Below are 15685 nucleotides of genomic sequence, written 5' to 3'. Positions count from 1 at the left end.
CCAGCAGTCTGGAGGCAGAGGCAAGAGAATCAGAATGGCCTGGGCTACAAAATAATGTCAAGGCCAGCCAGTTAGTGAGATTGTCTAAAGTCTTTATGGGAAAACAAAACCAATGGTTGCATAACAATCATAAAAAAAAGAAATTTAAGTCATTTTTATACACTGACACTTAAATACTTATGTTCTATAGCAATTTAAAGAAAATGAATCATGGTACTTATAAAAACTTTACATTTTCCATTTTTACATGTAACTTACAGAAAAGAAAAAATGTAAAGCATGTGTGTATGCATACATGTGCATGCTTCTACGTGTGGAGGCATATATCGAGAATGAAGACTGCTGTGGTTTTGGAAGGGAGGGAGGGAGGTGGAGAGGGGAGAGCAGGACTGTCAGCTGATAGTGCCAGTTCCGCTAGCTGGCCTGCAGGGGAGATCCCTGTCCTCCTGGTTGCTGTATCACTTGTGGGCTGTCACAGCCACCCAGCCCCTCGGCTTCAGCTGAACCCCATCCTCATGTAGCTAGCACAGCACACGTGCTTTAATGCTGAGCCCACTCTCTCAAGCCCACCTCTCTAAGACAGTCCCGCTTACAGCCCAGGTTGTCCTCCAACTCCAAGTAACTCCTCCTGCCTCTGCTCCAGGGTGGGCTCCCAGTGTAAGAACCTTTCCTTTTCCATCAGTGATCTAACCAGTCTACCCATGTATGTACGAGGGATACACTGGAGCACTGAGCCACACCCGCCCATTTTATTATGTGTGTCTGCATGTGGGTACTACTTTTAACACACACACACACACACACACACACACACACACACACACACACACACACACAGTGTCCTAAGCCTCTCAAGATACAAAATACCAACCTTTATCATGCCTCACATGATTCTGGCCTTGGCCTTAGAATCGACCACTTCCCTTTTATTAACTCTACCATGATTCTAAGTTTCCTTCTAAGTTTCAATCCAAACATTCTCTGCAGCCAGGTCTTGACATGCACTCTCCTGGAATTTCAAATACTTTCCCTGCCAATCCTGTTCATCCTTTGGTTGCAACATCCATGTTACTTTTAAAATCCTTCATTGACCCATACCCAGAATAGACAGATACACTGCTTTATACTCCTATCTACAGGATGTTTACTGGGGCAGACTGTGTTGAAGCCTTGGTCCCTAGGTAGTGACACTATTAAAAGCTGAATGAACTGTGAGAATCCAATCAGCTCATAGGTGAGTGGGTTACCACAAAGTGATGCCTAGCTGGAGGAAGAAGGTCACTTGAGGGCATGCTTTTGAAGGATAAGTCTTTCCCGTGCAATACCAGCACCCCTGCCCCCTTGCTTTATAGTCCATGAAGCATGTTCCTGCTTCCTTGATATTCTGCCTTGCTTCATTCAGGTCCGATACAGCAGTAACGACGGGCCAAAACTCCTGAAACCAAACTAATATATATCTTTTCTTCTTTCAATTGTTTATATCTCAGGCATTTTTAGTGATATAGACAGACAGACAGACAGACAGACAGATTTGGACCAGGCCATTTTTGTAGTGCGACAGTCCTGGGCACTAAAATGTAAAGTGGTGTCTCTGATCTCTTAAGTCATCATATGCAGTATCATGGAGACAAATCTCCCCAAACTAAACCCACTGCAGTCTGGTGCATTATCAGTCAGTCTTCATACCTTTCACCAGGGACATTTCAGCCCAAGTCACCACTACCATCTGGCAACTGCACTAAGAACTGCACACTGGTCTCCACCCCAAAACACCTTTAAAGGAGGGAAACTCATTCTCCTCACATTGATACTGACCTAAGATAGCGTATCTTAGGCAGATGGGCATTTATTGTTGGAGGCCCTGTTTTCATATAATTGCTTCCACTGAGAACATTTTAAAAGAATCATCTGATAAGGAAGAATATTTTTTTTCTTTCCTTCGTGAACTGGAAAAAAGGAAAATAAAGACTCCTTACCTTCAACCCGTGATTCCAAGTGCTTATCCAACTCTGAATCTTTCCTCACTGCTTCATCTGAGACCTTGGGGGCATTTGAAAAGCAAACTAATACAATACTCATGTTATCTCGACTTCCCTGTATATTAAAGAAAGAAAGGGGAAATTGTTTCTATGTTTCAACAATTGGCTATTTATATTTAGTTCCAGCCACCCAGAATGTATACCTTAGAGAATCTTATTTCAAAGAATTATTTAAAATACAATCAGAAGGAACAAGGTGTCTAGGAATGACTATAAATGTAGCTATTCTTGGATTTTATTCTGTGTAACTATTTTTACCCACCAGCTTACGGCCTGAGAAATGAAGACAACTTTACACCTACACATTTGAATGTCTTTTTCATTCAAAATTGCATAATCCTAAAGGCCACTTAAGCCTAAAACACCCTTTTAAACATCTCGAAAATCTCATGCTGTCAATATAACACAACTCTAACTCAACTTTGCTGAAAATCTGATTATCATGAAACTCAAGAAGCTATATGGAAGAAGGAATCAACTCCCAAAAGTTATCCTTTGACTTCCACACATGCACACCACACACACACACACACACACACACACACACACACACACACACACACACACGAGCGCGCATTATAAATAAATGAAAACATAAACATCTGATGGGCATCGCATTCGAGAAAGAAAATCATTTTTCAAATGATTCTGAAGTTACATTAAACAATGTGATATGCTTGGATTACCAAGTTATAAACACCTGGGCAACAGAGTTTTTTGCTTTTATTCTGTTTTAATGACAGGGTCTCAAAGTTTGCCTTGAATTTGCAATCCTCCTGCCTCAACTCAGCCTAGCTGAGATTGCAGGCACATGCTACCTGAGTCAATATGGGCAACTTTTTAATTACAGGGTGTTTAGAGAGCAGTTAAAACAGTTTGTTTTACATAAGGATAAATTTTACTCCTCCTTTTATTTATGACCTTACAAATTATATTTAGAAGGAAGAATAGAATACATTTTTAGGAGCTGGAGAGATGGCTCAGAGGTTAAGAGCACTGGCTGTTCTACCAGAGGTCTTGAGTTCAATTCCCAGCAACCACATGGTGGCTCACAGCCATCTATAATGAGATCTGTTGCCCTCTTCTGGCCTGCAGGCATACATGCAGACAGACCACTGTATATGTAATAGCTAAATAAATAAATAAATAAATAAATAAAATAAAACTTATTTAAAAAAAAGAATACATTCTTAAAGTGTCATGACTGAACAATAAATTAAAAATCTTCTTTCTACCCTTTCTTTAGGTATATAACTGAGTATCTTAACATACAAAACTGTTAGAATTCTTTGTTTTTGAGATAGTGTCACTATGTTATACAGTCTCATGCTTCTCTTGCATCTACTTCTGCTGAGGTCCCAGGAATGTGCTACTAAGCCTAGCAAACACTCTCTTTTATGCACACACCCCCCCTCAGTATTCTAAAAGACTCAATCAGTGGAGGTGGTAATCAGTTTCATTTGATAATGAGGCTTGCCCATCGAACTGAAAGAAGTCAAGGTTACATCCACTCTAGTTGTCTCCGTCATTCTGGCCAAAATTTACACCAGCATTCCCTGACTCCGACCTGCCACCTTTTAAGAATCCACGTATGACCAAACAAGACAGGCAGCCTTAAAGAATAACTGCTTCCAGCTTCCAGTATAATGGGAGCAAGTCTGAAGGGGTGAAAGGCCTTCTCTAGACTCCACAGTCTTTCTACAGACTCCTGAGCTTTGGTAGAAATATACACACAGATGTAAAGTGTCTAGAAACCAGGACTCTAACCCTGGCCAAAGTAATTTCTTTCATTCCTCAACAAAACCTAGCAGCTTTTTTGACTTACTATTAGAAACACTGCATCTGGTTATACGACTACACATACAAGTGTATCACATCAATATAGTTAAAGCAAACATTGTTTAATGTGAAGAAAATTAAACTATACAGTAGACATTGAAAACATCAACCATCGCTATGATTTTTAAGACAATGTTATGGACAGACAGAAGTGTTGGCAGACACTTAGGAATAGTGTCTTCTAACCATTTCCTATTTTATAACAGCAAAACATTATTAAACAGTTCCTAATCAATATGCTATCTATAAAAGCTTCACTTCATCTCTATCATTTATAAAAATGAATTTACACTTAGTTCCCAGTCATGTGTGATTTCAATGCTGCTTCTATTTCCAACACAAAGCACAGGTGTTTCACAGCAGCTGAAAAAGAACCTTCCCATTCTCCTGTTTATTAAGAGACAAACCATAGTCACATGGTTCTATAATCAATATAGTTTTCATTAAGCCCAAGGTTGAAATTGGTTTTCATAAAAATCTATCGGGAACAACAAAAAAGATTAGCTATTTAAAAACTTTATTTCAATACTCTTTCTTTTATACTTCTTCAGTAGATAGCTATAATACACTGAAGAATTTGAGTATTTAATAACAAATTAAGTCAAAGAAGGCATAAATGGCCTTCCGTAAATAAGGGTATCTAAATTTAGGTATAAAGATTTTGACGCAGTTGGTTCTAAAGCTGAATGTTGCATGATTACAACAGAGAGTCCAGAGGTATGTCTCCACACAGCCTATGTTGTAGGGTGGGAGGTTGTTACAATAAAACAAAGTCCCCATGATAATAATAACCAGTGTAATTTAAGAGATGAGGTAGCTACATTCAATGTTCCCAAGGTTTGAGAGGTTGTGTAGTATACGACAAAAACACATCTCAGTAGTAAGTACATTTTCAAAAGAATGAAAAATACATTATAATATGGAATATCTTACTGGTACGTGTAGATCCATTAAGTTTGAATGTAATCACGTAATACTTGAAACTGGTAACAAAGAATTGGGCTAAGGTACACTGTGAACAATACTCAGACCCTAGAGCCACATGACCAACAAAGTACTGGATCTCTCCACTGAGCTACACTGGATTTATGGATACTGTACTTTAATCATCAATCCTCTCCTCTACTTCAAAGACCAGCCAGGGCCAGTGAGACAACTCGGCAGATAACGGTGCTGGCTGCTAATTAGTACAAGTTTCCCATAAACCTCCACCTGCAGGGGCACACACACACACACACACACACACACACACACACACACACACACACGTTTACTTTTGCCTTTTTAAATGAATATATTTTTCACAAATTACACTGGAAGAAGTTTAGAGTTAAACTGAGTTTAGAACTAAAATAATTTTTGGGATAAAGTACATTTGTCATTTAGTAGGAATAAATCAGGATGGCACTACCTTTCAAAAATACCTTCCTAAATTTTATCCAATGACTAGATCTAGTTCATGTTTTAAATTAAGCAAGTTCCTGATTATATGAGCTTCAGTATATAACTGAATTTAAGGAAATCAAGTATCTTAAAAGAATATCAAAAAAATTTTTTTTTCTGAGACAGGGTTTCTCTATAACTTTGGACCCTATCTTGGAACTCACTCTGTAGACCGGGCTGGCACCAAACTCACAGAGATCCGCTTTCCTCTACCTCCTGAGTGCTGGCATTAAAAGCGTGCACCACCACTGCCTGGCTAAGAATATTGCCTTTTAAAATGTAAGAAAAAGCAACAAGCACATCATGACCCATTTCTGTAAAATATAGTAAAAAACAAAACAAAACAAAAAACCATGTGTTTATGCTTGTACATGTGTATTAGTAAACATTACTACACAGACATATACAGCTAGCTGTCAGCAGTGGTTAAGCACTAAATGCAATGAGATTAGAAAGAGATGTAAAGTCGAGTAACCTAATTTCCAAACACCTCTGTATTTACAAAAAAATTTACTAATTTTATAATAATAACAACTGGGAAGGGGGGAACAATTTTTCAGACACAAAGTACTAATGCAGAATGACCAAGCCTTTCTGCTAATCACTTCTAAAGATAACTAAAGAGTCAGAAAACTTAAGCTCTGCTCTTAACTGTTAGCCATAAATTGTATGACTAACAACTATCTTTTTAATGTCAACTTCCATTTTTTTTCTTGTAAACTAGAAATAAATGTTCTTTGCCTGATTACTGTAAAAGATAAAATGCATCTGACCTATAAATCATAAAAGGTCACAAATAGCAGCTATATACTTTATGAAATCTGAATTAGTTGGTGAAAAGCACCATGAAGAACAATAAAATAGCAAGCCCTTGTTTTTCTAGACAGGGTTTCTCTATGTGGCCTGGACGTCCTAGAACTTTCTCTGTAGACCAGGCTGGCCTCAAACTCAGAGATTCGCCTGCCTCTACCACTGCCCGGCTGAAGCTTGTTTCCTTAGGGACTAATGTAAGTAGGATTAACATCTGACCAGAGTCATCGTCTAACACCTGTAACTTAACATTGCTAAATGGCAATCTGAAAAACGATTTCTCATTAACAGCTCGAATGCTAACTACTATCATATGGCTGTTGTCAAAATTAATGGGGCTAAAATATCTGCTAAGTGCTAAGAACAGCACGGGCTCCCAGAAAGCAGAAATTCTGTAATGCTGTGATTCTGACAAAGATGATTAGCAAAACCTTCTCAGGGTTTAGGAGGTAACATACACAAGTGTGTGTGCTATTTAAAGGCATATTATTAACATAGAAAACACTGACTTCATCTCAATCTCTTGGGGGAAAACTCTACTTAACTGGATCTTCTTTGGCTCTCCTCTTAAAGCAGGCAACACCCACTAAATATCTGTTTTCCATGGAATTAAACATATGTACACAATTTCCCCCTCTAAATTTCAAGTAATCATGCTCTGTTTTACAGTACAGCTAACCCTTGCTTTTATAATACAAACAAGTAGAAGACGAAATTTATGAACTTAAAAATGCAAACAGAGGCTTAATTCCATAAATAACATCCAGTTGTTAGGAAAAAAAATAAGCAAACCTCCATTTTCCCCAAGCAACTAAGTTGTTCAAAATTGACTTCAACCTGAATGCAGAGTCCTTCAAGGGAGCTATGATGATCAATCCACTAAAGTGGGATGAACTACCTGCTCCAAGCTCCTGTGTGTTCCTGTTCCTCCTCTGAGATCTAGGGCAGCCTGTCATCTTTTAACCACTGCCACAGATACTCAATTACTGGCGACTGCTAAGAGCTATCTTGTAAAGATGTTCCAGCAGCATCAATTCAATCTCCTTCCAAGGGTGAGCACAGACCCTAAAAACTACATACTTTAGGGATAGAATACACTACAACTGCACTGTAGTCCAAGCTACCATCCAGATAAAGTTCTGGCTACTCTCTCATGACCGACCACCTTCTTACATACTAGAATGCTTATGCAGTCATGACAAAGTTTGCATCGCTAAAAACAGAGATCTCTCTAGACCACACTGCTGGAGAAAGCAGGCTGAAAAAGCACATACAATGAACCTCACTTTAATAAAAACACACATCTTCAGGCAGGTTAAAAAACAAACCTGTAAAACTGGCCATCCAGATAGCTCAGCAAATAAAGTCACTGGGATTGATTCCCAGGACCACACGGTGGAATGAGCACCAACTCCATCAAGTCATCCTCTGACTGCCCCTTGTGGATTTGCGGGGGAAGGGGGGAGGTAAATTTGCACCCAGGGACACACAGGATGAAATAAAGAGATACATACTAAAATTTAAAAGATACACTGTGAAGTGGCTGTGTGGTGGACGGTACACATCTCTAATACCATTGAGGGGCAAGAAGAGAACGGGAAGCTTTTGGAGCTGGCTTGTGAATATATATAAAAACAAACTAGAAAGAGTCACACAACAATGGGAAGTACCTGATTTTGGGTGAGGAGAAAATTTTTTAGTGTTTTCTTTGAATTTTCAGTTTTTATCTAATTTGTTTTCCATTAACATGCACGTAAGGTTTTATAATTTGGGGAAATGCTACTTTTACTGACTAGTCAAGCAAAACATGTCTGCTTTACTCTCAAAAGGCTCCAAGAGAGCTCTCTACTTGGGAGCCTAAGGAGATGTTTTAAGAGTTGCTGCCTATTTGGTCACTGACAAACATTCATTGATGGCTTTTATACTAAATTCACCCTGAGAAATAAAAAGACACAGTAGGTTAGAAAAGAAAAAGTCAAGAAGCTGAAGTATTGCCATTCAAATCCTTTAAGCTGCATGATGTGTTAACAAGTCTCTTTGGAAGCTGGCTCTTCATTTTTTATGGTAAAAAGGTATTTCACCAATACCAGGTATTTCTAAGGATCCTCTTCAATTCTTTCTCCATTTCTTGACCAAGATGCATTTAAAAAAAATATATTTACTGGGGGTGGGGGAGCACACTGGGATCTGAGGACGGACAAATTGTGGGAGTTGTCTTCTGGGGATTTACCCACTGTCTACAGCATCCTTACAGGCTTGCTGACTATGCTGTACTGTCTACATGTGGGAGGAAACAGAAAGCTCTAACCTAACAGACAGAATCAAACATCACACGCTTGACAGTTTTGCCTCAGCATCTTCAGGCACATCTAGATACTTGCCAGTTAACTCAACCTTAAAAAATTTCTATATACATACTGTTGAAAGATCTACAAGAATGAACTGATTTTTTTACTTTTTCTTTTTTTTTTTTTTTTGAGACTATATAGACCTGGTTGGCCTCAAACTCACAGAAATACACCTGTCTCCATAGGTACCTGTGTATACACCTGGCCCAAAGAACTGAATAATATAAAGGCATTTAATGGAACAGCCAAATATCTGTAAATCTAGATTTCTTTCTTTCCTTTTCTTTTTCATTTTTGCTATTACTGCACCAAATTACAATTCAGACATTATAAGAATTTCACAAAAATTTTTCCTTAGAATCACATTTTCCATAAGCCTTTAGACTTTAATCAGAGATAATAGCATCTATATGAAAAGAATTTCGATGACCACCTATGTGGGTAATGTACTAACCTTTACTGTTTACAGTTAGATGTAAACGGACAAAAAGGAGGAGATACCTCATTCGTTTCAGCTCGTCTTAGCTGCTGAGGACCAGAACACAATCTGACTAGCTTGGCTTTTGATAAGTCTGTCAGTATTTTCTATAGCTCTTGATCTTAATGTAAGTAGAACAGAATTCTACTACATACATGTTTTAAGTTGTGTCAAATCATGAGTAAGATGGCTACTGCCAACATCAAGAATTTAGATCAGAACTCATCATTCTACACAGCCACTTCTGAAATACCAACAAGCCATAAAACACTCAAACTTAATTAATTTGAGATATTTGTTGACACTTAATTTTCAAATTAGAAGGTTTGGGCAGATAAAGTTGGCAAAAGGGCTTAATTTTCTTGAAGAAAGTATCTGAAAATACACAGTTCTCTAAAGAAAATAGCAAAAGTTATAAAATTTTAAGTTTGCTTAATTTACTTACCATGTCTTTTCAAAATCAACAGTGTGTTGGTTCAAACAAAAAAGCTTACATACCTTATGTAAACAAGTGTCCACTACCCAATTGCACACATTTTCCAGGTCATCAGAGACCTTAAGCCTAGAATGAACATATTCACAGAGCTCCTCATTACTCATCACATCCCAGATCCCATCACAAGCCAAGACGACAAACTCATCCTCTTCTGCTCTTAAAATCTCAAAGACCTCAGGCTCTGGAGAAACTAGCTGTTCTGTCGGGCCCTTGCCGTCAACACACTTGTAATCATAGTCCCCCAGAGCACGAGACACTGCTAATGAACCATTCACACGCTGGATCATCACACTGCCTCCCGCATTTTGGATTCGCTCCTTTTCCATTGGATTACAAGGTTTGTGATCCTTGGTAGAAAAGCAGACTTCTCCATTCCTACACAGAACAGCTCGTGAGTCACCACAGTTGATAAAGTAGATGTGTGTAGGTGAAATCAAAACGCCCACTGCTGTTGAACCGCTCCTGTCCATCCCATTTCTGAGGTCAGAAAAGTTACGCATATATTCATCAATTTTCAAAAAGCCAGTTCTGATACCAGTCTTAACATTTTCCACTGAAGGCTCAGGAGCAGAGTCTGATATGCCAGCTGCCCTGAAGTCTTCATTAGTAGTGATGTGTTCCAATAAATGTGCTGAGCAGTAATTTGCCACTCGGGATCCAGCATGACCATCATAAACTGCAAAAAATGACCAGTTTTCCAAGCCGTGAGGAATACCCACAACAGCTGTGTGTGCGTCTTCCATTTCCACTCTCCATCCTTGCATACTGCTCAGGCCATAACGCAAACCATTCCCAGCACCATGAGCATTATGTTTTTCAGTTTTGGGTTTATCCAAAAATGCACCCATGTTGAGTAATAAATCTGAAAGAGAAAAAAAGAAATGGTGTTATGTTTAAACTGGACATAGTCCATCTACAGTGCTCCATTTATTCTGGACCAACTCATTCCCTATGTATTTTCTACAGGCCCTGACTTACTGGGGTGACAAGAGAAGTCCCCTGATGCTCTTTTTTGTTGTTGTTGTTGTTGTTGGTTTTTAGAGACAGGGTTTCTCTGTGTAGCTTTGGAGCCTGTCCTGGAACTCACTCTGTAGCCCAGGCTGGCCTCAAACTCAGAGATCCACCAGCCTCTGCCTCCGGAGCGCTGGGATTAAAGGCGTGACCACCACCGCCTGGCTCCCCTGACGCTCTTAAGACACTGATTTCTTTTTGAATGACTTATTTATTTTTATTTTATGTGCATTGATTGGTGTTTTGTCTTCATGAAGGTCTGTGTTGAGGGTGTCAGATTCTGTGGAACTGGAGTTACAGACAGTTGAAAGCTGCCATGTGGTTGCTGGGAATTGAATCTGAGTCCTCTGGAAGAGCAGCCAATGTTCTTAACCTCTAAGCCATCTCTCCAGCTCCTAAGACATTGATTTTTTTTCTTGTTTTGTTTTCTCAAGACAGGATTTCTGTGTAACAGCTCTGTCTGTCCTGGAACTCACTCTGTAGACCAGGCTGATCTTGAACTCACAGAGATCCACCTGCCTCTGCCTTCCGAGTGCTGGGACTAAAGGTGTGTGCCACCACTGGCCTGGCTAATATACTGATTTTTAAACCAGCATGTAAGACAGAATCCAATCAATTAAATCCGAACCTCTGCAGGCGGACCTAGATATCAGTAGATTTTTGTTGCTTGTCTTGTCTGTCAACTGCTGTCCTGGAACTCACTGTGTAGACCAGGCTGGCATAGAATTCAGAGAAAAATCCACTTGCCCCTGCCCTCCAAGTACTGGAATTAAAAGTGCACTACCACATACAGCCTATAATCCCTGCACTGGTAAATGGAAGCAAGAGGATTAAGAGATCAAGGCCACAAAGGAGTTCCAGAACAACCAGGGCTGTTACACAGAAAAACCACACCTGGAAAAAAACTACCAAACAAGCAAAGAGGTTCAAGGCCAGCTTGGGCTACAAGTCTCAAAACACTAAAGAATGTGCAGCAGCCACGCTCAGAATTTTCTAGAGAAAAATGGAGAAGTACAACTTGGTTAAGGTCCCCCCCCCCCCAATTCAGCTGGGTGTGGTGGTATTCTAATTGTACTGAAATGTGATTTTGATTGTATGTTAATAAATAAAGTTGCCCGGGGGTCAGAACTATTAGAGCCATAGACAGAGTGTGGCGGTGGTGGTGCACGCCTTTAATCCCATAGATCTCTGTGTGTTCAGGGATACAGCCAGCATTGGAGACATATGCCTTTAAGACCTGAGGGGCTGTACATACAGACAGTGACAAGGCAGTCATGTGTTTGGGTTTACAACCAATGAGAAGGCAGAACAAAATACTATGAAAAAGACAGACAGGATATAGCTCTCTTTCGGGAAGCTAGGACCACCACAGGAGGAAGGGTGAGATTTTAGCTCTGAGCTCTGACCTCTTGGCTTTCTCTTTTACATTGGTTCTGTGTTTCTTATTTAATAAGATGGTTGGTTACATCTATAGCTGGGCATGGTAGTATACTCCTGAAATCCCAGATACTTATGAGGCTGAGGCAGGAAGATGAAGAGTTGTTAAAACCAACCAAGCAGCCCCAGGCAAGCAGGCCCTGGGCAAGCAGCCCCAGGCAAGCAGCCCCTGAACAAGCAGCCACTGCTTCTGGCTGCAGCGACTTACTACCTGTTTCCTCGCTTCAGTCACTGCTCTAATTTGAAGTTCTGAATGAGCCTGACTGAGTTTAAACCACCCATATACCTTTGGAGTGTATTTCTTCTTTCACAAATTACTTTTCTGTCAAGTTCCAAACTGATCTTACTTTAAAGCTGGGTGCCACTATAAAGATTTGCTTTTTTAAAGCATTATAAAGTTCCACGGTCACTTTCTACATAATGTGCACACATGTGGCTAATAATAAACTATACCATCCATGTACCCACCACAAAGTTTATCCAGACCAGGAAAGCTTCCTTTCTCATCCCTAGACTCTTCTATCCAGAATAGACAAGACCTCGAATTTGCAATTAGTGTTCCTTATATTATAGTTCAACCATATTCCTGTACAACTTAGTTTTACACACTTAGTAAGTTACACTGTACTATTTCTGAATCCAGTTCAACAGAACAGTATGCTTTACCTCTAGGGAAACACTTTTACTTTTCAGGCTGTAATACTACTAACCAAACCAATACTTGAATGTATTATAAAAAGTTAAGATGCACTTTTGAAATGTGTATCAGGCTTCAATACAATTATTAGGACACATTAAGAATTACAGACTTGTTTTAAGAACAATGACTTTTGTAAATGTTGTTTTTAAAAATAAAATGAATATAATGAGTGGAGAGATGGCTCAGCAGAATTGTGTTTCCAGTAACCACATAATTCCAGTTCCAAGGGATCCAATGCCCTTTTCTGGCCCCCGTCAGCATCAGGCACCCAAACAACACACTTCTATCACTTACATAAATGCAAGCAAGACACTCTTCCACATAAGATAAAATATATATATATATATATATATATATATATATATATATATATGATATAAGCTGGACCTGGGAGGCAGAGGCAGGTAGATTTTTAGAGTTCCAACCAGCCAGGACTGCATAAAGAGGTTGAGAGGGGACATGGGGGAGAAGTGGAGGGAGAAAGGGTGGATAGAGAATATAAAGTTTAAGCCTCTTGCCTTGTTGACAGATTTTGGCTGATCTTATCAGTCATGCTGTAAGTGGGGCACACCTTCAGTTTACAGTCACACTTAATTATGGTTCATATTTATAAACATTCATATAAAACTTACAATGTACGAAACAAGCTATCAAAAATAGGTTTTTTTTTTCAAAGAGTAAGTGACTTAAAACATAAAGACAAAAACAATGGTATACTAAACATTTATGTAATTGAGTCTTATAGACTCAAAATCAAGAGTGGATATTTTTATCTACTACAAATTGGACCTCTATATGTTTTGTTGTGGTTTTTCGAGACAGGGTTTCTCTGTGTACCCCTGGCTGTCCTGGAATTCACTCTGTAGACTAGGCTGGCCTTGAACTCACAGAGATCCACCTGCCCCTGTCTCTAGGATTAAAGGAGTTCACAGCCACCATCCAGCTCCAGACTTCATTTTTTAAACTCCTGTCTTTTTTCTTTCTCTCCAGCTTTGCAAAGCCATGGTTCCTGAAAAGCCAGGCTTGGAGCTTCTAGAACACCTTCTCCCAAACCACGTTACTAAATTCCATTAGGACTTTACCATCAAGGGAAGCAAAGGCAGGTGGATCTCTGTGAGTTCAAGGCATCCTGGTCTACAAAGCTGCAAGCAATCCAGGCTTACACTGTAATACCCTGTTTCAAACAAACAAACAACAAAAATAAAAAATCCAAGACTCGGGCTGGAGAGATTGCTCAGAGGTTAAGAGCACCGACTGTTCTTCCAGAGGTCCTGAGTTCAATTCCCAGCACCCACATGGTGGCTCACAACCATCTATAACGAGATCTGGCAGCCTCTTCTGTATACATAATAAATAAATAAATCTTTAAAAAAAAAAATCCAAGACTCTACCAACAGTTAAAACATACCACTTTACATAATTATCTCATGGTCTATCACTCTCACCTCCCAAAAGACGTGTGTGTGTGTGTGTGTGTGTGTGTGTGTGTGTGTGTGTGTGTGTGTGTGTGTTTAAATGAAGTAGTTTGAAGTGATGGCACATGCCTGTTACCCCAGCACTGGGAGGCAGGAGCAGGAGGATCTCTGTGATTGTGAGTTCCAGAACAAAAAGAACCGTTACACAGAGAAGCCCTGTCTTGAAAAACAAAAACATAAAATAATGTTTAAGCAACAAATCCTCCATCCTTAATAAATCCAATACGTTTTCTATGGGCACATTCTCCCTTGAGCTGAAGTCAACACAATTCCTACTATTCTCTTGCAAAGAAAACGCCTCAGGAGGGGAGGAATAACTTGTGCAGACCAAGAATCTCACACTCTCAGGTAAACAATCTGGAGCAGTGCATCCAGAATGGGACCAGGAGAATGGATAATAACAGAGATCTACCTCAAGACGGCAATCAAGAATCATAGTACACAAAGGAAGTTGTATATCACCTGAAGACAAGCACAAACTACATTATGTATTTGACTATGTTCTGTAGTTATTTCCTTTTAGGGATCTTCTACCTTTCATTAAAGTTTTGAAGACATTATTCTATCTCAATTACCTGAGTCAAATTAAAGGGGTCTTATACCACTGCCTCCGTGAAGAGGGAAACAGTTAAGCAGTAGGGCCTCCACATGGTAAATCAAATTGGCTTAATCCAGAGAGCTGGAAAAGACAACTCTGGACTTCTGCCTACCTGCATCTCTATTTTTTATTGTTTGTTTGTTTGTTTTGTGACAAGTCTCCCTGTGTTCGCACTGGCTTCAAACTTCTAATCTTCATGGCTTAGCCTCCTGAGTAGCCAGGACTGATGCAAGCATGTGTTAGGATACTGGTTTGTTTTTTAGGTATATAATAAGGTCTCGTCATGTATTAAGAGTCATAAAGTCATTTTAACCACTGAAGTTTCGTTTCATAGTATCATCTGTAAGTTTTGGCTATGAAAATTTATGTATAAGACTTTTTACAAAGCTCATTAGTGCCAGATTTTATTGAAATGACTCTATAATTCATATTACAGGAACCCCAGAAAACAAAAGTATATACACACATTTAAAGTTCAAAGAATTGAACAAAATAGTTTCAAAAGTCCTAAGAGACTTCTAGTGCTTTAAAAAACTAATAGAAGTGCACTTACCTGTGCCCACAGTACAAACACATGTGGCAAGCACACAATGTTATAGCAATGAACTCTGAGAAATAAGGAGAAGAATGCCTGCATGCTAAGTACACTAAGTTTGATTCCTAGCTCTACCACGTATCTGTTTTCCTAGAAAAGAACATCTATCTCTTCCTGTTGTGAAATTTTGGGGTTAGAGTCTGAATGATAAGTGAACTGCCAACTGCTTCAAACAGTTATGACAGTACACAATAGGGGTACTTCTCATAAGAAACAGACACAGTTCAACTGAGATGTACTTCCTAAGTAAAGTACTTCTTTTAAATAAACCATTAAGGATTTTACCCTGATGTCTCTATTGCCTGCTTTGTGTTGTTTCGAGATAGGATCTCATTCTACAACCCAAGGTAGTCATAACCTTGCAGCAACCCTCCTGTTTCATCTCCCCAGTGCTGGGATTCTAAGTGCGAGCAACT

The 15685-nt window shown here is 39.3% G+C and overlaps 1 protein-coding gene across 11 annotated transcripts in view; it reads right to left on the bottom strand.

The window, feature by feature from the left end:
- Positions 1-15685, bottom strand: part of Ppm1b (protein phosphatase, Mg2+/Mn2+ dependent 1B) — a 58649-nt gene that overhangs the window by 18451 nt on the left and 24513 nt on the right. For all 11 annotated transcript variants that reach the window (XM_076558916.1, XM_076558913.1, XM_076558914.1 and 8 more), the window contains exons 2-3: positions 9456-10315; positions 1977-2094 (exon numbers count right to left, since the gene is read on the bottom strand). In XM_076558916.1, the coding sequence (XP_076415031.1) occupies positions 1977-2094; positions 9456-10301 (964 nt within the window). In that variant the 5' untranslated portion in view covers positions 10302-10315. The remainder of the gene's footprint in view (positions 1-1976; positions 2095-9455; positions 10316-15685) is intronic.

The sequence above is a fragment of the Peromyscus maniculatus genome, chromosome 22 (assembly GCF_049852395.1).
Source record: "Peromyscus maniculatus bairdii isolate BWxNUB_F1_BW_parent chromosome 22, HU_Pman_BW_mat_3.1, whole genome shotgun sequence".
Lineage (NCBI taxonomy): Eukaryota > Metazoa > Chordata > Mammalia > Rodentia > Cricetidae > Peromyscus > Peromyscus maniculatus.
This window is presented reverse-complemented; position numbering and strand designations above follow the sequence as displayed.